This window comes from Merops nubicus, unplaced genomic scaffold (genome assembly GCF_000691845.1).
Source record: "Merops nubicus isolate BGI_N331 unplaced genomic scaffold, ASM69184v1 scaffold23262, whole genome shotgun sequence".
NCBI lineage: Eukaryota > Metazoa > Chordata > Aves > Coraciiformes > Meropidae > Merops > Merops nubicus.
In genome coordinates, this window is record NW_008594693.1 from 1 (window position 1) to 22,845 (window position 22,845).

Genomic DNA, 22,845 nt, shown 5'->3' on the forward strand with positions numbered 1-22,845 from the left:
GCCGCACGGGGGACCTGCGGCGTCACGATGCTCCGTGCTGATAAAATGGCGACGTACGGCACGGGCCGCCTCAGCCCCAGGGAAGGGCACCGCCTCCGGAAGGTGGCGGCGGCGGGGAAGCGGCCCTCAGTGTGGCCAGCCGTGGCACCCCGGCGTTTGCGCCGGTGCCCTCTCGTGGGGCGGTGAGTTTAAGAGGCGGTGCTCACCCAGGTGAGGAGATCGTTAGGTAGCACCCAGTAGTAACGTAGATAATAGCAGCAGCAGTAGTCTAGTGTAGGTATTCCTAGGTAGTGCCCACCAGTAGTGTTTGTAGTAGCAATAATTACTCGACATCAGCTGAGTTTGGGCAAGGCCGTTGCCTCTTCCTTTAGAGGAGGTCATTGGGAATCACAGCACCTTCATGCCACTGTTGTTTCTCAGTATTTTTGTTGGCGTGGATTTGAGTAGTCACGGTGTTTTCTAGCAATAACCCATGGAACGCAAAGCTTGAGATCATTTTGAGGTACCTGTTGGGTGAAGATAATGCAGATTTAAATTCTTGCCTATTTTGCTGATCAGGCAGGCCTAAGCAGCTTCTAAAGAATGGATTCTTTTGTTTGAAGACATGAGTGACTGCTCACCTTTAAATAAACCATAAAGCTATGTTTTCATGCGCTGTGACGTGTTTTTCCCTTTTTTTTTTACTGTAAATGCCAATTGTAATGGATGTTTATTTGTTTTTCTTCTCTTCAGAGGACAAGGAATTAGTCTAGATGCAGTAAATCACAGGAGATGGAAGAAAGGAAAATCAAGAGGAGGAGCCCCAAGTCATCTACCAGTCACCCTGCTCAGGTTGCTAACTCCAAGAAAAGCTCAGTGCCAGTCAGTAAAAGTACAGCCTTTTCCAATCCTGCCCCCCAGCCTGTGGTGCAGAAACCGAAGTTAAAACGGTAAGTTTGGGAGCACCTTTCGAGCTCGGTGGAAGTGTGAGCCAGAAACCTGCCAGTGCTCAGGCAGGTGAATGGCTGTTGAGACTGGCTGAGACAGAATGAAAAGAAAGGGCTTTGCACTCTGAAAATCTGTGTTGGTGTGCCTTTGCTAGCAAAGCGATTTGTGTTTAATGCAATATAATGGTTATTTTAGAGAAGAGGAAGGTGCTTGATATGATTTGGGGATGAAAATCCCCCAATATCGGCAAATTTGGGATGAAGACAGCCCCTTGAAGGAATTGCGTTAGGCTAGGATGCAGTCTGTCTGTCTATCCGCCTCTGGGTCAGAGGTGGAATATGCTGCTTCTCACTGGTAATTATGTGATCAGCTTCCATATCAGTTGTGGGTTAATTTGGATTTATGACAATTATTACATTATGACATTTTAATCCGTGTAGTTTCTACTGGCACATGATGTTCTGAATGAAATTTATGTCTTGGGGGAGGGGAAAAAAAGTATGTGATTCAGGAGTTTTGATGGTTTTGTTGCAGAGGGTGCTGTAGAGGATTTTTAGCACATTTAACATTTATTTGGGCATGGACTAGTTTCATTTGGCATGTATTAGAGCACAGGGAAATTGCTCTTGGTGGTGAGTTCTACAAAACTGGAATGTTATTTGAAGGTAGGAAGAAGGAGCTCTAGGAAAACTGATCTGGAGGCAAAGATCAAATTCCTGTATCAGAACAAGTGCTACACACGGGTTGCAGTCTGTAGGTGTTTGTGACAATGGGAGTGTGTAACTGCTGAGGGTTTTTCTCTCTGGCTTAAAGTTTGCAGGTGCTTTTTGGGGTGATTTTATGTAGAAAATGCCTCATACACCGTGTGTCATTGCTGGGTGATAGTGCTCTGTGGATAATTGGGATGGCCATTACGTACATGTGCTCCACTGTTTCCTGCTATTAGTAGGAAATCAGATTGTTGGAATTCTTCATTCTGCAGTATCCAGCTGTAAGCTAGTGATGTTGTACTTTACTGAAACTTAAGACAAACGAGTAATCTGTTCTTTTAAGTTAAAAGGATTGAAATATGTATTTTATATTTTCAATTTAATTGCCAAGCCTAGAGGTACACTTATGTTCATTTCAGATTTTCAATGAAAGCGGGAAGTAATTTTTTAATTTTTTTTTTTTTTTTTTCCAGAGCAATAAAAGAGAAAGCCAAACCTCCAGGAGGGGAAGCAAAAGGGGCACAGGCAGCACCAATCCAGCATTCTTTTCTCACAGACGTATCAGATGTCCAGGAAATGGAAAGGGGACTTCTGAGTCTCCTGAACGATTTCCACTCGGGCAAACTTCAGGCGTTTGGTAAATGCATGAATTGTCTGTATACAAGAATTGATTTTATAGCTGTACGATGGTAACATCTGCAAAGGAGTGTGTGGTGTGGACAGACTGCAGGTTTGTCATGCTGCACTCTGTCATATGAATGAACTTCAACATAATGAATAGATCCTATTGTGTTTTTAAATTAACAGCCCTATTGTAAGGGCGTCTGTGGTGTAAGATGATTCAAATGCCATTTCAGTGTGCCTTCCAGCATGGTTTATTAAAGGCAGTACATTGGCTTATAGATTTAAGATACAAAGTTTAAAGCCACTTGTTTATGATAGTATAGGAATAAGAAGTAACTGTGTTATTTAGCACCTGATTTTGCTGCGTGCTAACACTTAAGACTGTTGGTAACAACCTTTATGGAATGCAAGTTGGATTGCACCCAGCTTACTCTCCTGTCTTATTATCTTACTGCTGCACAGCTGATGGAGGTTTCATCAAAACCAGGATGCTCTTCTGCTTCCTTTTTTCCTCTGTACTGAGTAGAAAGATACATACGTGCTTTTGCAAGTTCAGCGTTAGGTCAGCACATCGCATTAATTCCACACCGATTTTACATAATACAGACTTTTCACATGCTCTTGTGAAGTGTCAGTTACAAGAAAGAAACCAACAAGACTAATCAGAATTGAAAAGTTTTTTTTTTTAACTTTTAAATATGATCCAAATAACAGGGCCTTCCTGAATTGGAGAGAAATTTGGGAAAAACAAACAAACAACAACTTATCTTCTAAAAACCTGGTAGTATATTTAGTAGTTATTTTAAGTTCTGTACAATGTAACACCAGACAGGATAACAAACTTCAGTAATGAAACAGGGAGAAATCATTGAGAAAGCAAATTAACTTGTCATTTTGATGTTTAAATTCCTCTTTTCTGGTGTAAAAAGCTGCATCTTTGCAGCTTGGTTTGCTCTTCCATGTTTCTTTATCTCAAGCTGTTGCTCGTCCTTTTAGGAAACGAATGTTCCATCGAGCAGATGGAGCACGTGCGGAGCATGCAGGAGAAACTCGCTCGCCTCAATCTGGAGCTCTATGGGGAGCTGGAAGAACTCCCCGAAGATAAAAGGAAACTCGCCAGTGACTCCAACCTGGACAGGCTGCTGTCAGATGTGAGTCCTGCGGAGGCAGAACACAGGGAACTCGAGAACAATGCTGCTGGGTGGGCAGGGATTTACAGTTGAGGAGAACCTGGTTCTGTAATGAACTAAGACATAAACCCTGCCCTCATTTTTGTTTTGAGAAAACGGTGCCATGGGTTTTGTGGTGGTGTTTGGTTTGGTTTTGGTTTTATTTTTTTTTAAATAGGTGGCTGCTGCTTGTTGTGGTGAGTGGAGCAGTGTAACTGTAAAATGTCTGAGGATGTAAGCCTGTGTAGGGACAGCCATTTTCTCTGTGGTCTGTCCCCCTGCATTTGGGGAAGACCACAAATGGCAAGGAGTTTTTAGGTTTGTCCGTTCTACACTCTTAAAAAAATTCTTTCTCTAGTGTGTTTCCGTAAACCTCCAAACTGTTAAAATTTCTTTGAATTTCCTGAGATTGGAGGACTTAATTTGGGATTTAGCTCAGATGGTGTAGAATTCAGCACAGGTTTGCTTTGCTTTTTGTAATAAAATCATACGTTTCAGCCCAAACTATTATTGATTTCCTTCATTGCTTAAATGTATATAATTTCCTCTGTCAGCATAATTGTTGCCTTTGACTAACTGAAATGCCATTGCTGATACCTTCTACATTTGTATTGCAGCTAGAAGAACTGAATTCATCTATGTATCCTTTTTCTTAAATGTCTGTTTTGCATTATAGTTAACTGTAATCAAATCACAGTATATTTACAGAGTAACTGGTGTCTTTACAGGAGTCAAATTGCTTCAATAACCTTCTTTCTCTTAAATTGATACTGCAATTTAAGCGTGGATTTTAGATTCTTCTAATATATAAATGAGTGGATCTTAACACTGGGTTACAGGTTGCTTTTTAATATGCTGACATATCTAACTGGCATGTGCCATTTCAGACAGGGTATTGACAGCTGACGGCAAAGCCCATGGGAAGGAGGGTCTTGCTGGGACATCCTGGGACAAACATACCTAGTAATGTCCCCTTGGTAGTATTCAGAAGAGAAAGCTGAGTGTCTTAGCTCATCGACAGTAGGAGGTAAAAGCTGAGGCCACAGCTGAGGGGCAGTGCCCTCAGCTGGCACCGCAGTGGAGTTACTCTGAGGTGGCAGGGAGGTGGGACTCGGGTCTGGGACGTCAGGTGCTGCACTGGTACAGATGTCCTCTGTGTCCCTGGAAGGCTGTTTAAGGCCAGGTCCCAAGAAGAACACAAATGGAATGTGATGATAATAATATCACATAATAGTGATGAAAATGATCTGCCACCCTCCTTGATCTGCCAGCTGATTCTGGAGGTGTGTAATGCTCAGTTGTTAGGGAGGAAGACTTGTTTGCCTGTTGAGAACTAGCATGGGGCTCAGGACCGCTGAATTCACCTGGCTGGGTGTGTACCTGTCACAGGACTAACAACCCTATCTTGTTTATACCTTATCTGTGTGTCAGAATGTTATTCCTTAATGGTTTGTTTCAGCCAAAAACTACATTTAGCAGATGCTCAAGATATTCCAAATGGTGCCACGGGCTGAAAGAACAGCTTTGTCACTTTGGATTCTTCCAGAAGTTTTTCTTGTTTACCTGACAGTGGAATCTGGAACAGTTGTGGTTTTGTGGTTGGCGAGTTTTTGTTGGTTTTTTTTTTTTTTTTTTTTAAATTATGCACAGTGAAGAATCAAAGTGCAAATCAAAGTGTTTATTTTTTGCACATTGCTCTTTGAGCACTGCATTATGTCAGGACTCAATATCTAGAGTTTTAAGTAGGTTATGGTGGTTCTATGCTTTTTGTTATTGCCTTATTTAATAGAAAAATCGGGGAAACGTGGAATTACCTCTCTTCTGCTCAGTGTTGTTATGTTTGAACAAGATGTCAGCTCACTAGCATTCCTCCAGGTTTTATGCAGGTAGAGATGACATTGCCTTTCTGATCAGAATGTAGACAATCTGCATGGTATATCTTTAGTGTTTTGTTGATTGGTGATGCCACAGATTAATTTATTGCTAATAAAGTAACACATTTTAGATATAATGTTCCATTTAGAGAAGTTGCTATCTGTTCAGCTGTCTTAGGAAGAGTTCTTGCATGGACTGAATGTTTGCAGAGTTTACTCTTTCAATTACTGTGAATCATTATAAAATGTCACTAAATTAGAATGAGCATGCACGCTAGCGGTCCTCCTGATTAAGTATTATGAAATTCCAAAGTTTGGTAAAGACTATATGCAGTTTCATAGTTATTCCTATGTTAATAAGTAGTCTGGTATTAATTGGTATCACCTCTGTTTACAGGGGGAGGGGGGGGGAAATTGTATTGGTGTAAAATCAGGCATGGTTTAAATCCAAAATCCGTCTTGGCCCATCAAACTATGCCTTTGGTTCTAGATGTAGGTAATGCATTCAGATTCTGTGTACTTACTGCACAAGGAATTAAATCTTTATCCTCCTGCTTGAGTGAGCAGCCTCTGGGCAGGGAACCAAAGCCGCCTGTGCACGTCACCTTTGGAGAAGATGCTTCCCTGGCCTCAGAGACGTCGTGGTGGGTGTCCCTGGCTGCAGCCCCGTTGTGACGCGCAGGCCGGGCCGCAGCGAGCCTTTGGACACTGCCGTGCTGCGGCGGCAGGCCCCGCCTCCAGCGCCTTTCTCCTTGCTCCCTGCCTCGCCGCCCGGCTGCTCTCGCCGACTGAGGAAGCCGGAGGGATCCCAGCTGGGCTCTTCCTTCAGGACGTTCTTGTTCTTCACACCATCTATCGCTTTTTGTTGCTGAGATTTCTTTAGGAGTTTTGCACGCTGGTAAAAGAACCTCAATGTCCCAGCCTGCTGCTGGGTACGTACCTGTGATGTGAAATTCAAAGACAGCTTAGGAGAGTAGACTACAACAGCAGGTACCCTTTTTGGCACAGCAGCTTCTCACTGTCAGCACTAGAGCCTTCTTTCTGTGCAGGCTTCTGAACATCAAGCAAAAAAGCAGCCTCATGTTTTTGCCTCATGCCTCAAATGGTAGAGGTGTGAGGCTTCTTACAGGGGCAAGTGCCAGTAGTAGAGCTGCAAGCACACAAGCAAAATCATGTTCTTGCAGCTCAGCGTGGCTCAGGAGGAGACCTCTACCCTCACTAGGAATGTGTTGTCAGTGCAGTACTTTGCAGTGTTGTAATGCTTTTAACCAGTAGTTTTCATAGTTTAAGATATTCTGCAGTAGAGATCTAACTTGGCTTAGGCTTATGACTTCAAACACATTTCAAATAACTTACAAATGTGTGGTCTGTTGGATGTCTTCCTATATAAATTTCTGTAGCAAGTTTTGCAAATATATAAAGCACTGGTATAATTTGAGATAGGGACATAAATCACTTTCTCATGGCTGTTTAGAATTGTACAAAAATTAGCAGCTCTTTCTTCAATGACCTGAAGCCCACAGGCGATCACAAGTCACAAAGAATGTATTAATTGTAAATAGTTAAGGAATAAAAAATACCTCCTGGATATAAATTTGTGTCTTTTATGCAATCAATTAATAGCATATGTCCTTATTATCTTTGGGACTCATACAAAGAAAGTTTTGTAGCAAGGTCTTTGAGAGACTGAGCTTCTTGTCAGGTAGTAATAAAAGTATGACATTTTGAGGCTCTCTCAGGAAAAGGAAAAAATCAGCTAACAATTGTGGACAGTCTTTTGTAATTATAAAAGTACATTAGTAGCTGTGGAAAATGAGATCCTTTGCTGTTAACCTTGTTTCCTGGAGAGTTGCTTGTGGAGATAAAAGTGTATTAACACTGGATGTTTCCAGGCCTGAACTCACACTGATAAATAGATATGGTGTTTGAAAGAAGATTCTTTCCTAGATTGTTCACTCCCAGAGACATCTGTGGAACCTCAATGAACTAAAAAATCAGGAAGAAAAGCTAACAGGAAAGTATCTAAGAAAAGAGGATTTGGAAGAGATGAGAGTCAGTGCTATTAAATTTAACTGTCTCTTTGAAAATAGCCAGACAAATTAAGGCAGACATCTTCTGTTTGGGAAATATACTGAACTCTAAAAGTAAGTTTCAACATAACGGTAAGGATTATTTTTTTTGCCCCCACTGAGTTCAAGTGGCAGCTGTATACAAATGCTAACACGTCCATGCTGACACGTTCTTCACTGACTGTAAAACACAACCTGCTTGCTGAACAGTAACACATTCAGGTCAGGAGGCCCTGAGAAATCCATTTGTTACTTCAGAAATGGAAAAATGCTGCCTCACTTTCCTCTTCCAAAAACCAGGATGGTTTTGTGTTTTTTTTTTTTTTCAAAGACATGTTAATGATTTTTGCATTAATTACACTCTAATCTTTCACATTACAAATGAAGGAAATCAGACATTTCTCATAAAAGGCACTAAACCTCAACTCTTGCCCAAGGAAGCAGATGTGGGACTGCTTTGTCCACATAAAGTCTCAAGCTTCTTACAATAAGTCAAAACTTTTGACATGGATAACTTCCCCAAGGATTCGATAACTGCCAACTAGTGTAGGTCACTAACGGGTGCACTGAAGGAACTTTTTTCCTAGAGATGAGCTTATCCTGTCACAGGGAGGCTGGACACAGGGTTCACATCTCTAAAATGAAGATGGCAGCCAAATTTGGGCTAGACTGATGAGGATGTGAGCAGGTGTACTGTGCGTTAGGGTTGTTTCTTCTCCATGCACTTGCGGTCACATCTGGCACTTCATGACAAGTGTCACATCTGTGAATCAGTTCTGTCTGTGTGCAAACCCTGAGTTCAGGATTACTAATAAAGAACATGGTTTAACCAGCAATACTGGAAATTAATTCCTTTATAATTATAATTACATTAACTTTCAGTGACCTATGCATTGTGTAATCTTACCATCATCACACAACAAGAGCTTTATTTATCACAGGCCACTCACTATAAAAGGATCAGAATATTTCACATGACCACGCATGCACCAAATCCTCACCTGGCTGCCCAGAAGCAGCACGCAGCGTGAAACACAGCAGCAAGGAGACATCATCAGAGCAGGCCCCTCGTAACAGCCGTGCTGTAAACAGAGAGAAGACACCTTCATTAGACCTGCATCAGTAAAGCAGAACCACCTCACACAGTCTGAGGTTTCACCTGGCTCAGGGTGAGGAGCTGTGACAGTTGTTAACAGTAAGTGCAAACGAGCTGCAGACCAGCCAGCACGTTTTAACTCGTAGGTGCCAGCTTAGGAAGACTTCATGCTAGTTGCACATTTGCTCCCTTGCTCTTGAGCATGTGCCAGCATTGCTGTACTATATTTCACAATTTCTTTAAAACTGTTCAAAGCTCACAGGAAAAAAAAAAATAAAGCTGTCCCAAATCACACCTCCTCAGCTCTGCTTTTGGAGAAACAAAGGATAAATCTTTTTTAATATTTCAGTAGAGAAACTGGTTGTATAACTCTAAAAAACAATGCTACAGATACTTAAGCTACTGGAGATAATTTCAACACAAAGGCATAAGGCAGCTCTCAGAACACAATGACTGATTGGGGTAACAGAGCATACTGCACGTAAATAGCACCAAAAAAATGCAAATACCTGTGCTCACAGGATTTGGGTTTTGGTGCGCAAACACCTTGGAGGAGCTCAGCTCCCCTCTTCAGCCTAATGAAGCAGCTGACTCAGCTTTGCCTTCTGAGGCAGCAGTGAGTGTTGTCTTCTGTGCCAGAAGCACGTGCAGTAGGTGGCACCATAAATTCCACTTTAGTTTTGTGGAAACATGAGAGTTTTATCCAAAACATGTGACTGAAATTTGAAGTTGGCCAGAGCCTTGGTTTCTGAGACAAGTCTTTTAAGTTCAAGGCTGGCTTGAAACAATTGTTCTGAGCAGCTCATGTAACTACATAAGTAGATCTAATTTAAACCTCTAGCCAGGGGTTCAGAATGGCACACAAACACAAGCCAGCAGTCCCCTGGAAGCAGCCAGGCACTGGAGAGGTTGCTAGTCTGAAACGGGAAACGTGATCACCGTTTTGTAATTTTTGTCACATGCATTTGAAAATGTAGCCCCCTGGGCTAAATCTACCTCGGGAGAAGATAGAGTTGTGCCCAGTGTGGGTTTACAAGGAAAACTATTACCAGTAATTTGTACTTTACAAACATCAAAAGCATGTTTTTAAACTCCCTTTTCCTCATATGACAACAGCACTGGAAAAGGTTTTCTCTGCCACCAGACCCACAGACAAATGGTACAAAACCAGAGGGGACTGAGCTGCCGAAATTTATAAATCTGCAGTGCCACGTTATTAGGTAATGAAGTTGGGTTTTCTGCCAGAAAAGTTTGGTCTCCAATAGCAAATACAAAGCTTGTGCCAACCGAACACACTAGTACTGCTGCAGAGGTATGTAACTTAAGAGCCACTGCTGAGCTGGACCAGGAGTAGAACCACCACTCTAAAGGTCCCCCAAATGTTTCAGAAACATTTTCAAGCCTCCAAAATTATGCATGCTGGGAAAAAATCCAGCCTGGCAGGGCTGTAACCTTGCATGTTTGGGCAGCAATTACTCCACTCGCTCTGCCTAATGAAAAAGTCTAACAAATAGCAGCAGGCTGTGCCAGCAAGAGGTTTTTAAAGCACAAAATATGTTGGGTTCTGGAAAATAATGCTACAGCATTCATTTTTAAAATCCTTAAGTTTGTTTTTTCAAGCTTCTTTATTAAATTAGGCATTTATATTGTCATTTTGAAAGGTGTGTAAAAATGGGAAACCCTCAAATAGAGCATGGAGCAGAAGTTGTCCCTTCTTACCATCCAACATTTCAACATGAACATCAGACCTCTTTTGCATGGATGTATGTTTAGACTGGCAAGCAGTGTCTTCACAGAGTTTGAAAAATATTTTAAAGATGCAAACATTAAAACAGCTCCCTCTGTATCAGGACAGTATCAGGGAAATAATTTTTTTGTCTCTAATCTCCATCTCACTTCAGATTCAGCTCTGTAAAATAACATGCTTCTGCAACAGCACGGATGTTTTAGGAGGAGGGAACCCAACCAGCCACTGCTCGAGTCCCTTACAGAGCCTGTACGTGCTCTGGCACCACCTGCTCTAGATCTTACATTGCATCACTCTAGTGGAACCACTTCACATCACTGTGCAGAAACACCACGTCCCTGTAGACTTTTCGTGGTTTCTGTGTCTGCAGTAGTGACGTGATGACACTATGGTGACTCCACTAAAGATGGAAAGCCCAGGGTAGGTGACAAAGCCCCTCCACCCCAAGGTAGGCTGGCGTTGGGCAAAAGGCTGGGAGAGGACACAGCCAGGACAGACGACCCCAACTGACCGAAGGGATGTTCCTGACGTGAGCAACAAAAGCTTAGGGAAAGGAGGAGGAAGGGGATGGGTGTTTGTGGTTATAGCATTTGTCTTACCAAGCAACTGCCATCTGTGCAGAGTTCCTGCTTTCCTGGAAATGGCTGAACACCTGCCAGCTGATGGGAAGTCATGAGTGACACAGAGCAAGAGCTGTAACAGACTTTAGGTGAGAGGTTAGTTGAACTTGGTCACATAAAATTAATACAAGTAAAACAGTATTTCTTAATACCTTGAGGAAACAATAGCTTATTTACTTCAGTATCTGCTCTCACATTAGCAGCTGTGGTTTATATATCCAAGTCAACACTGTGTAAATACACAGATGATTGTCCCTGGCTGCGATGCCAAGGCATTCCTTTCCTCCTCCATAGGCTGGAACCCTTATCAGCAGTGTCTCGTGATAAGTAGCTGCTGAATACAGAACCTACTTGCAGAGACTGCCTGCTATTGCTTACAGTGTTTTTTCCCTTCTGGTCAGAGGGTCAGTCAATAAAAACTGACCAAGTACAAAGATAATTCTCCAGGCTGCCAAGCTAGGAGACAAGAAGAGAGCAAAGGGTTCTCAGCTGGCAGCTCTCACTACTTTTCTGTACAAAAAGCCTTAAGTGAAATCAAGCCTGAATTCCTGGGCAAGCAAACTCACATTTTTCCTTTTAAAACTACTAACATGATGAAATATTCCAAAAGGCACCTGCCTGCTCCCCAGTGAATGGCATACTTTAGGTATATCCTTTGACTGATGATCTTGTTCTTAGACCCAGTGCATGATGTATGGATCTGGAAGAACAATAAAAATGAGAGCTCCAGTGCATAACCTACAGCCAAGAAAATCAGTTTTAAATTAATACTTCTCCCAATGATCTCTCTCAACTAGGTTTTGAAAAAGTGACACACTTTCTATGCTATTTACTAAGGAATTAGGGTTGACCACATTTAATACAATAAATATTAATTTCCTGTAACAACAGCATGCTTTACAATTTGTTTAAACAGGGCTTGGATCCTGGAATAACTGCAGATCTCTATATAGTGCTACTTGGTTCTTTAAATAGGGTCAGTTTAGTTTTGATTATTTTAAGCTTGATTTTTAATTTTGACCCCAAACAAGGTTTATAAAAGCTCTTGCACTGCCGATTTTTGAGTAGCCAATCAATTGATTAGAATGCTTCAGTTTTCAAAGTCCTAAAATAACTAGTCTATTAACATGGAACAATTTTTGATAAGAATAGTGTCACTAATTTAGCTCTTAAAACTTTAGTAATTTCCCTTCAGTTTTGACTATGAATCTGCAAGTTGTTAAAGCCTCATCAACCACTTCTAACACATGCAAATAGATGAAGAATCCAAACGAGCAGAGCTCAGTTTTGTGAACTCTTCAACATAAACATTTAGGAGTCACTATGTACAGTACTGGGACCAGGACTGTGTGATTTATCCAGCTATGTGTCACTGACTCATTCATAGCTAAAGCCATCACCTTATTGTTGGCTAATGAAGAAAACCAATTAGCATTTGCTTTTTTTCCCTCGCTGCAGTACTCAGAAATGGTCCCTGCATGGAGCATGACTTGGTCCGTGCCTTCGCTCTCTTCCGTGGAATGCGTGCCCAGGGGCTGGCTGGTCACCTAATCCACCCACCTGCCAGTTCTCGGGGTTTAGCTCCAGCGCCTGTTTTGGGTCAAATCCATGTTAGACGGTCACGGTGCGTTCTGAAAGGACACGGACACCTCTGTCAGAACGCTGCCCAGACTGGAGCGGCGCCCGAGCGAAGCACGGCCTGCCGTGGGGCTCTTCCCGGAAAAGGAGGCTGGAGGATGCGTGAGCCAAGTTCATGCCTCGTAACTAAAGGCTGCCACGCAGGGTGGGTGAATTCAGGCACTTAAACAGCCAGGGCTGCAGAGCCTTAAAAGCATTTTCTCAGGAGTTTGTTACTGCACTGAGTCTGATTGCATTGCTAATACCTACTTCAAAAGCTCTTGCCAGAATCGTTACAATCTTCGTAACACATATTTAAGAATTCTGCCAGCCAAAAAAGCTGACAAACTCCACTAGCTAGACCAATGAATAATTTTTTAAAGCTTAATGCAAGTAAAAACTTCAAACAATGTTTTTCCTACTCAAATGCAAAAAGGCTCCTATTAATTCTTAGACATGTCACAGAAAATAAGGTATCTCCAAATTGCAGGATGAGCAAGAACAACATTAAGTGATCAGATATACTCTGTAAACAGTGAAATTATTTTATATTGTTTTCTATATATTTTTAAGTCACACACTTACTATATAAATGCAGAAGATGAAAAGGACCAGGAAGATAGACATGGAAATGCACATACCAGTATTTCTGTAACAAGTGCTCCTTTTTGCTAAGCAGGTGCCTAGGAAACATTTTTATTTTGGAATTTGTAAGCAGAACTTAAGAGCCGAATGCCTCAAGGAATAAGTAATTTTGATTTGTGTGCTTTTAACAACAAAAAAACCATCACATGAAATCAATTCTCTGTTTTTCTCCTCCTGTGATTAAAAGAAAAAACATCTATAGATATTATGGAGCAGGAAAAAAAAAACAGGCTTTTAAATAATTTCATTTTTTTTATGCAGTATTTACTTTGTGAAGAACAAGCTTTTTTTGAGGATCTTTGCAGTAACGGGATAATTTTATCTGAATAACTGCAGAACAACTTTTCAATTATGAGGCCATCATCCTTATGTCTTACAATTGTGCAAGTGTTCAATTTTTTTTTTTTTCTTCTTCTCAAGCTGTGTAAAGCAATTCTCCTATTTTATCCCCTTAGTGTAGTGTTCTAAACCTCCATCACTCACAGACCATCTATTTTAAAGTTCCTGTCTGAAAGAGCTAACTGGGATTTTAGGATGAAGACACAGGAGGCACATGATCCAACCTCACCAGGGAGCTGCTGCCAAGTGAGAGGAGCTATGTAAGAATACCGGAAATTGTGAACAAGGTTTGTTTTATTCCATGGAGAGCAGCATCCGAAGCCATGTTAATGTTGGAGCAATCCTCTCTGGTAACACACACTCTTAAACCTGACTAAACATGCCCATTTAACCAAGACAAGCGAGCAAGAACCTGCTCCAAAGAGCTGCTGCAGGAGCACCTGTTTTCTCCAGTGACTGTAAGCTATGGTGCTGTGTGGGGCACTGGACTCAACTTGGAGCTGTTACTCCAGTTTTGTTCATTCTGCTGTTGGCTTTTCACACTCCTGACCCTGGAAGGTTGTTTTTCTTCTCTTTAATGACTATCTCTAGCAACAAAAGGTAACACAACTCAAGAGCTCTAATGTATCAGGAACGGCTGTGGCTCGGATTCTCCAGTGAGATCCGACGTGGCAGACTTCCATATTAGCACTGAACTTTGCTGAAACAAGGCTTTACACAGAGACTTGTGGCACACTTCCATGAAAGCTGTAAATCTCTCTATTCCAAGTCAAAAAAAACCTCTCCACGTGATATTTCTAATGGCTGATATTAGGTCTCAATCTTGAACCGCAAAAAGTTCATCACTGTAACACAAGCTTTCCCCCTCCTATTTTGAAACGCCAAGATCAGTACAAGACCTCCAATGTACGGGTCTTCCATAGTATTAAAACAACAAAAACTAGATTATTAAATAACTGAGAACAAACTTAAGTTTTCTCACGTACTGGAAGGCTGTGAACAGAGTGAATGAAAGAAAAAGCATAGTTTGCAAATAATCTGAGCAGGCTGAATCAGTGAAGTATTGTAGCACTAAGCCAAAGGCCAAAGTATTGAAAAGACTGAAAATTTCAAAATACTAGAAGAACTACAGTCTAAACAGTTAAGCATGTAAAAATACAAGAAACATTTATACGGAACCCTAAACATTGCAGTGCACCTGTGAAAGAAAACAGAGGTATGTTAGAAGAAAACAAAAATCAGCATTCCAGGTTAAAACCATTCAGACTACAATTACAACAAATCAAAAAAAAAAAAAGCCTGAATTTGTGTCAGGGTTTTTAATCTAGTTTAATGTAAAATAAACCCCACAAAAACTACACTTAAAAAGTAAGCATTTCTAATTTTAAGAGCTGGCAACTCAGCTGGTTCAAAATGTCACCCTGGCAGATCAACTTTCACTGGTTTTACAATAAAGAATATGCAATCTAGTTGAGAAGTGTTTTTCTTACTTTCTACAGGCTAAAAGTTATAAGCATCTTAATACTTTCAGAGCTGCAGTAAGGGGTTGAATAGGCTACCAAATCAAACAAGGTCCGAGGTCAAAGCTGTACATTTATAAGGTGTGTTGAATTCACAGAGACCCTGAGGATCTTAAAAATAAAACCAGAAACCTCTCACCAGGTTACCTCCTAATTCAAGAATGAAAAAGAGTAACTAGTCTTAATACAACAAACACATGCCAAGCACTAGTCTAGAAAGAGAAAGGCTGGAAATGTTTTCAGGTTAGTAAAATTGGATTTTAAAAGTTTTAAAAGTGCAACTAACTTGGCTTATATTTTACAGGACAATGATTTCTTTTGTTCTCATTTAAAACCTAGGCAGGTTTTAGGTATTCTGACAGAAATATTTCCAGATTAAAGTCAGCTCAGACCTTAAGCAAATTAAGTTCATTCTACCCCTTCAAACATGTACAGACTTCTTCAGCAACATGATTTATCCTGCAGACTCGGTAGTTTGCAGGGTAAAGTTGAGATCAACAACAGAAGTCCACATTCATCATGCTGGAAATGAAAAGTAACTTCTCACAGCTTGTTTGATAGAAGAGTTATAGTTTCAATGAATGTTTGATTCCACAGGTTCCCATGACAATTTCCTAAAGACAACTACAAGCAGATTATAAACTTATATGAAACAAGAATTTTGTCTTAAGACTAAGTGACTTTATGAAACTTCACAAGAACTACATGTACTGTACTACAAGTTTACATCAGGTTGTATTTTCACCATAAGGTTTCAGGAATGCGCTTAAAACACAGACTTGCTCAGCGACAAAGCAGCACATGTACAACTTCACATGTCTGCTGGTAAATGTGTATGCCTGAGTGGGGAGAACACAGAAATTCACGTGACTCAAAGTTTCACTCAGTAAGTCCATTTTTAAGTTACCAGCTTCATCATCCAAAGATGTGGATGCAGCATAAATACTGCAAATCTCAACCCTGTTCCTAATTTAAGCAGACTAGATAAATACGTGTTCAGACGTACAGTTAAGCACACAGTAACAAGTACCCGAGCTGCACAACAGCACTGCAGCTATTGAGGCTGCTACGGAGCTGCAAGCTTCCATCAGAGCCAGCATTCCATCCATTGGGCCCCATTTTTCTCTCATCCTTACTGTTAAAGTGTGAGGACACAAATATAAAATAATACCTAAAATATACATCATAATGCCATCTACATCAAAATTTTAAGCCTAGAATTCTAGCTTGGAATCCACATCATCATTTCAGTTCTTTTTTTAGCAGTACTTTGTATTTATTCAGGTCAGGAGAGTCTTGAGTTGTGACAGTTAAAATGCAACCCCATTTAAAATCAATGAACAAAATATTTTTCCACAAGTGGAATAAAAATATTCCTAATGCTCTACATGCATAGCTACGTGCAAAAAGGGAAGTTTTAAAACTTCAAATTATTCCAGCATTTGAAAAGGCTGCAAGAAAAAAAGGATTTAAAAAAAAAAAAAAAAAAAAAAACTTTTACCAAACATTTGATACCTTTGGCATGATAAGTTCTAAGATGTTATCAATTTTAGTGTGCCCCTTGGTTAGTGAGTCCACCTATGGAAGCAATTTAGCAGAATCATAAAATCCATCAAAAAGATTAGCCTCTTCATTTTGATAAAATGACATGTGAATTAATACTGTTTTTCCACAGGAATTTTCTTGCTTTATCTCCAAAGTGCTGAGCAAACCAAGAAATATATTCATTTTAAGTATCCTTCTAGAGCCAAAAGGACCTCTTGATCCCTTCTGATGAGAAAGCAGGTGACTAAGTTCCCTCGTAAGAGCAGACAAGACAATGGGACTGAAGCTCTGGAAGGGTTTGCTGTTAACTGCAGCACTCTTCTCCCAAAGGTAAGGAGGGATACATAACAGAAAAGTATAAGTTAAAGTCAAGGCATGTCATTTCTGCATTTTTTGAGAGAAAACCTCAAATTACATCTTCTATAAATTCCTTTAATAATCTTTTCCTTGAAATACATATTTTCATACTTGGACTGAGCTCAAGCTTTGCAGTTCAAGAAGACTTGCAACATAAAGCACAACAGCACTTAGTACAGGGTGCTGAATTCCATGGCAGTTTAACGAAACACACTCCCAAGATAGGCATAGCAGTTCCCAAAATATTTCCTTAGACTTCCGCTAAGAAATGGTCTCTTGCTAAAGCTCCCTACTATACACACACCTTTCTGCAGAGTCTGACACAGCCAATCACATATGCTGGACCTTCAGAAGCCCTTTACACGTGTTTACAGGTGACAGTAACCACTGTAAAGCTCATTCCACTCCCCCAACTGCAAGTCAGGGAAAAACATTGATTTTAGTGCCTCCTTTCTCAGCAGGCAACTGCACTTTCAAATGCTAGTCTCTCTTAATTTACCTTCTGAATGGCTACCAAAGACAGCAGGCTCCTTGCAGAAGACATTCCCAATTCAAAGTGCTCTCTCTTAACTTGTTCCACCCCACAGACCCTCTTCTGTCAGTTCCAAAGCAGCCTTACTTGAGCCAGAGAGAGAAGCACCGCCAGACCTCTGAGGTTAGATGACAGAAAGCAGAAGCCACCACTGCTGCTAGAGGGGACATACCAGAGATGTACATGTGTTGTAGAGCAGGGAATGTATCCATCTCTGTAAGCTCCTCAGCAGACTGGGAAACAAATACTGCAGTCACCTTAATGTTCAGCAGCACTACTGCTAGGATTTAGTGTTTTCATCTATATAACAGCAATATCAGTTCAAATTGCTTTCACTGTTTATGATGTACGATTAGTACACAATCTAGCTTTAAAGCAGGAATTGTACCTTTAAAACTCATTTTGCTAATTTAGAGAAGTATTACTGAAAGGAAATTACACAGTATTAAACTCTACCCCCAAAGTCATAATTGAATTTTGAAAAGCAATTAATTCAAAGACTCCTGTGAAAAAAGAAGGGTTTATATTTTGCATTGGCATTAGTTATCAGGACCACACTGTATAGTCTCATTTGGTTTTTAGTATACAGAGATTTTTAACATTGCTCCTATACAGCCACTAGTTAGTTCTCAAAGACAAGAGAACGCAATGTACTTTTTTCTTTTTTGTCATTAGAGAATAACATCCTTGGTTTTCATGAGCTTTCTTCTAGAGAGCTGTATTAGAAATGATTAGTACATCAATATGCATGGCAGAACAAGCTGGAATTTTGCTTATGAAATTCAGTTGTGTCTCTCAAAAAATGGAACTTTGGGGAATATAAATGGATACTCAACTGCACACGGACTGTGTGCAAAAATGTTTAAAATATGCAAGTTATTTTTTTAATCTTCCACACAGAGTAAGAATTGCATTACTACTCACTTTGGAGTACAGTGCTTTTGTAACATATTACCATTTCACAAAATTACATTCTACTAGAAACCAGAATAAGTGAGGAAGCAGTGATTTTAATTTTTTTTTTTCTTTCATTATTTTAGGAAACAGTCATTCACACTAGGTCATACATAAAGTTTCATTTAGGGACAAACTCTGTGCACAGCTGAATGCAGGAGAGGAACTCTGTCCTAAATGTAGAGCAGAAACACAGCACACCCCATCCATAAGGGACAGAGACACCTCACACAAGAAACAATGCTGCAAATTTATTTTCTTTACTTTTTATAACCTCAACTTTGTTTATCCCACATAAGACATTTTCAGTAATAAGAGATCCTCTAGTTCATGTACTATACAATTGCAAGTAAAATGAGGGGCATGTGAAGTACAAACAATTGAAAATACTAGCTTACATTGAGTAGACTTAAAATACTGCCCAAAAAAAAGTGGCTTTTCAGCTTTTTACCTTGGAGTTTTGGAAATCTTCTTTGCAGTTCAAAGACAGGCAATGAATGGAGAGAAAAAAAAGCAACTCCAAATCAGATGGAATGAAGAAACAGGCACATTAGTAGGAGAAACAAAGGAAATGCATATGAAACAAGAGAAGAGACACTCTTCTAATCACAAAGTCCAAAGGAAAATTTTGCGGGTGTTTCAGACTCGCGCGCTGCTGTCCGTCCATCCCAGCTGGAGACATGAATCACACTCCGTGCTATTTAGCAGTCTACATTTATACTTGCAATATAGAGAGCACATGTCTTGTACAGTAAATAATTCCTTGCCCCAAAGAGCTTACAATCTAAGTTCATAAAAAAGAATGTGTCAAGTAGTTGGATCAAGATCAAACAAATGGAGAAAAGCAGGAAGTAATTTTATAAGGGATTAAAGCTGGGTTACGTTACTAAGTGAGGTAACTTCTGAACATCATTGCAGTGATGTTCTTAAGACATAAGTAATTTTTCAGTTAGAAGCTCTTCTGATCATGAAAAACTCATTTAAAATGTACAGAATGATGCATTAAAAGTAATCCACAAAAATTCTTAAAAATAGACTTGTTGGTAAGACAAAAGTGTTCAGATTGCCTAAGTTCTTCGCTTAAGACAGTAACTTGTCACTCTGTTAAAAAGATATGGATGTTACAGAAAGTCATATGTACATGTCACATTTGGATGTAAAAGGCTTTTTACATTTAAGCTTAAAATGTTAAATTCCGATTTAAGAATCCTGCTGCTATAAACATAGGCTTAATACTTAAATATTAATATGAAAATAGTACTATTTAAAAAAATGTATTTTTAACTTTAAAATAAACTATGGACAAGATACAGTCGGTTTGAAATCAACATTCCTTAACTACAGTAAGTGATCCATTTTTCCCACTTTTTAAAACACCGTTATTGCTATTTGGCAGTTAGAAGGGATTAGTCCAACTTTAAAGTTTCTTTTTTTTCTTTTTTTTCTTTTTATTGGGGGGGGAACTTTTTTTGCATTTCCCTAGTTATATCTATTTTTTTTTGAAGTTAAAGTCTTGTACATCTACTAATTGACAACATAGTTGAAATGTAATTTACATGTAACCTTTGTGCCCATTTAGCTCTCATTTCTTAATACCTTTACGTGAAAATAGAAAGTACATCTTCAAGGCAGCTATGAAACTCGTGTCTTTCATACCAGGAAATCTTGCTTTGCATTATATACATAAACCATTTGCAACACTTCCACGACACTTGAAAATATGTTTGAATCGTTATAGTGACACAAATTAACCATAATTATCCAGTCTGTATATAATAACCAAAAAGAGTGTTCACTGTAACCACATATCCAGTAGAAAAATCTGACTTGAGCTCTCCTTTTGGAAAGGTATCAGATGTAAAATGAATTTCATTTAAGCACAGAAGAAAGACAGTGAGGATAAGGACTGCTAACAGGCGATCCACTTAGTTTTAATTTTGAAAGATACTCTCAAGAAAATCAAACTAGAAATGAAGGCTGGAGAACCATACATTTCCTTGATGCAAGTCAGTACTAGCATTGACTTTTCAGAAGTTACAACTGCATTAAATTTGCTTGTAGGAGGATACGAAAGGAATATAGCCACAGATTACCAAGAGAATTTGGTAACTTCTGACCAATAGCTAAAAAATGAGGGAAGAAAATGGTCAAGGGATTACGATCAACTGTTTCTCATACATGCCACAAAAATCACAAAAAAAAATCCCTGCAGGCCTGTAACAACACCCACCTCCCAATTTGAATTAGTTTCAATTCCCAGGTAAAGATGAATCAACAAAATTAAAATATTGTGCTGTTTTATTGGTGTAAAAATCACACAATTGCTAGTTCTGATTCTGCAGAGATACATCCATGCAGTTAAACATCTATGATCCCACAGCCAGAAGAAGCCATTAAATAGAATATCTGCTGTTAGTCAGCAATTAATGCAAATTTACATATGAGATCAAAAGGTGTGTATCGTACAATATACAACAAATCCTAATACAGTACATCAACCTGAAGAGCAGGATACACTCGGGGAACTCTGTTAATAGTGAAGCCTGTCTATATGCCAGAGAAATAAGGCCTGGAAACAAGATGACAGAAGGTACCCCAGGATTCCTAAGAAGCAAACCGTTCAATTTTTTTTGTTTTTATTTCCTTTTTGCTGGGAATTAGAAGTTCATAGAGGTATTGACACATGACTTGACAATACAATTTGTTATAGTGAAGACTGGTGGATGTGATCTGTTATTAAAAGGTAATGTGTGAATCATGCAATTACAGGTGGTGCTCAGGTCGTGTGCAGTTAACACGTTGGGGATTTATACCCAACTCCTTCCACAAACTGGTGGACTAAAAAAGGTCTGTTTGCCAGACTACCAATTGTACCATAACTCTCTACATGCATGCGGCTGAATCAGGGCCATGAGTGGAGAAGATGTGAACACCTGGCAGTCTGTGGTTACATACTCTGCAACATAGGCAACAAAACCAGAAAAAAAAAATCCAGCCGTTAGGGCAGGCGGCCTGCGAGAGCTCTGCCAGCCTGAAGGAGGTGGTTTATTGCACAGAGGCAGGCTTCCCAGAACTGGCCACGACTCTCCAGCTGTGAAAGGCAGCTCAGGAAGTGACATTGGCTGAGGGGAGGTTACCGGGTTCTCTCTTTTCTGGCGCCATCAAATAAATGCCATCGCAAAAGAAGAGTTTATGTGCCTAAAGTTTAAAGTCAACTGATTAGCAATCCTCTTCTGCAAAGATGTTTCACAAGAAAAAGGGAACCACTAAAAAATTCCAGTTGGAAATTTTGGCCACAAACTCTGCAAATTCAAGTCCAACAAAGGTCATGGACACCCACAGAAAATGGTGTGAGAGGCAGTGTCACATTCGAGGAAAAAGTTTCTTTTTTTTTTTCTCTGTACTGAAATTAAAATACTTAAATACAAAAGTGGACAAATTGACAAAACAGAACCACAACATTTCATGTAGAATAGAGTGCATTGAGCTAGATGCATGGATCTTTAAATAGGCTTTGAAACCAATACCCCTTTCAAAATTAGTAAATTCACAGTTAACGGCAGTAGGCTTAGAGGTGAGAGAAGGGTCGAAGTTGTTCCAGTTGGACTTCCAGTGAGATTCTCTCTTCAAGAACATCCTACAAAAGAAACATTTTCTACTGACAATCCACAGAGAATTAATATTAAATTTCCTCATGAATTGAGGTAAATGTCGGCTTCAGTTCTGAGAACTAATGTCCCTTCTGAAATCTGGAGAACTCTTCCCATAATCTACATAGAAGATTGGCTAATTTCATAAATGAAAAACAGCGTTGCTCAATAAGGAAGCCATTTAGTATTTTTTCATTTCTCTCAAGTCACCCCAAATGACAAAGTTGTAACCAGCTGCAAATCCAACCATAATATTTTCAAATAAAGTATAAAATGTTAGGGGGTAAAGTTCCCACCTCGGTTAAAGGACTGGAAACTCACAATTCCCCCATCCCCACCCCCAGTTTTTCCTCTTACATGAATTTACACACCTTAACTCTCACACAGTAACAAGTGAAATTCAGGCTTGATAGTTTTTTAAATGGCCTATCTTCCAATCTAGACAGTATCAAATTAATTCATGTTTACAAATAAGATTTTTTGCTATTAACTTGATAAATAAAATGACATCTCTTACATTAAGAAAGATGGCAAGAGAAAGACACTATGATGGTGCCTACAGATAAATCCAAAATTATAACAGCTGACCTAGATAAAGAGATGATTACTGTTGTTCTTACTAAGCTGCAAATTTCATATTCCAGATTACTGTATTTGTTTAAAAGTATTTTTAATTTTATTAAGACTAAGGTTTGCTTTTTCCTTCAGGAGGCAGCAAGCCACTTCAGCTGCTCTTCTCAATACTGCTTGTAAAGTACCTGATGACCACAATAGCTACTTCAAATTACCAATACTAAGTTAAGATTTCTACTTTCAGTGTAGCCGACAGCAAATCAATACATTGAAAAAT

The 22,845-nt window shown here is 39.7% G+C and overlaps 2 protein-coding genes across 3 annotated transcripts in view; one reads left to right on the plus strand and one right to left on the minus strand.

The window, feature by feature from the left end:
* The first annotated feature begins 704 nt into the window (after window positions 1–704).
* On the plus strand, window positions 705–21,785 carry CCDC28A (coiled-coil domain containing 28A). Of its 2 annotated transcripts, none has more exons than XM_008935858.1 (5): window positions 705–929; window positions 2,111–2,274; window positions 3,258–3,412; window positions 11,312–11,317; window positions 21,530–21,785. In XM_008935858.1, exons 1-5 carry the CDS (start codon window positions 772–774, stop codon window positions 21,545–21,547), a joined length of 501 nt encoding a protein of 166 aa, XP_008934106.1. In that variant the 5' UTR covers window positions 705–771; the 3' UTR covers window positions 21,548–21,785. The 2 variants fall into 2 exon arrangements, with proteins under 2 accessions (XP_008934106.1, XP_008934104.1); XM_008935856.1 differs by lacking the exons at window positions 11,312–11,317; window positions 21,530–21,785 and adding exons at window positions 4,048–4,070; window positions 4,890–5,012.
* Window positions 21,633–22,845, minus strand: part of REPS1 (RALBP1 associated Eps domain containing 1) — a gene marked incomplete at its 5' end in the record, with an annotated part of 49,250 nt that continues 48,037 nt past the window's right edge. The window contains one exon of the mRNA XM_008935859.1: window positions 21,633–21,982. Within this exon, the coding sequence (XP_008934107.1) occupies window positions 21,914–21,982 (69 nt within the window). The remainder of the gene's footprint in view (window positions 21,983–22,845) is intronic.

Coding starts and splice junctions, on each gene's coding strand:
- CCDC28A (XM_008935856.1), top strand. CDS start 772: ATGGAAGAAAGGAAAATCAAGAGGAGGAGCCCCAAGTCATCTACCAGT. Junction 930..2,110: donor CAGAAACCGAAGTTAAAACG/GTAAGTTTGGGA, acceptor TTTTTTTTCCAG/AGCAATAAAAGAGAAAGCCA. Junction 3,413..4,047: donor TGGACAGGCTGCTGTCAGAT/GTGAGTCCTGCG, acceptor TTTGTATTGCAG/CTAGAAGAACTGAATTCATC.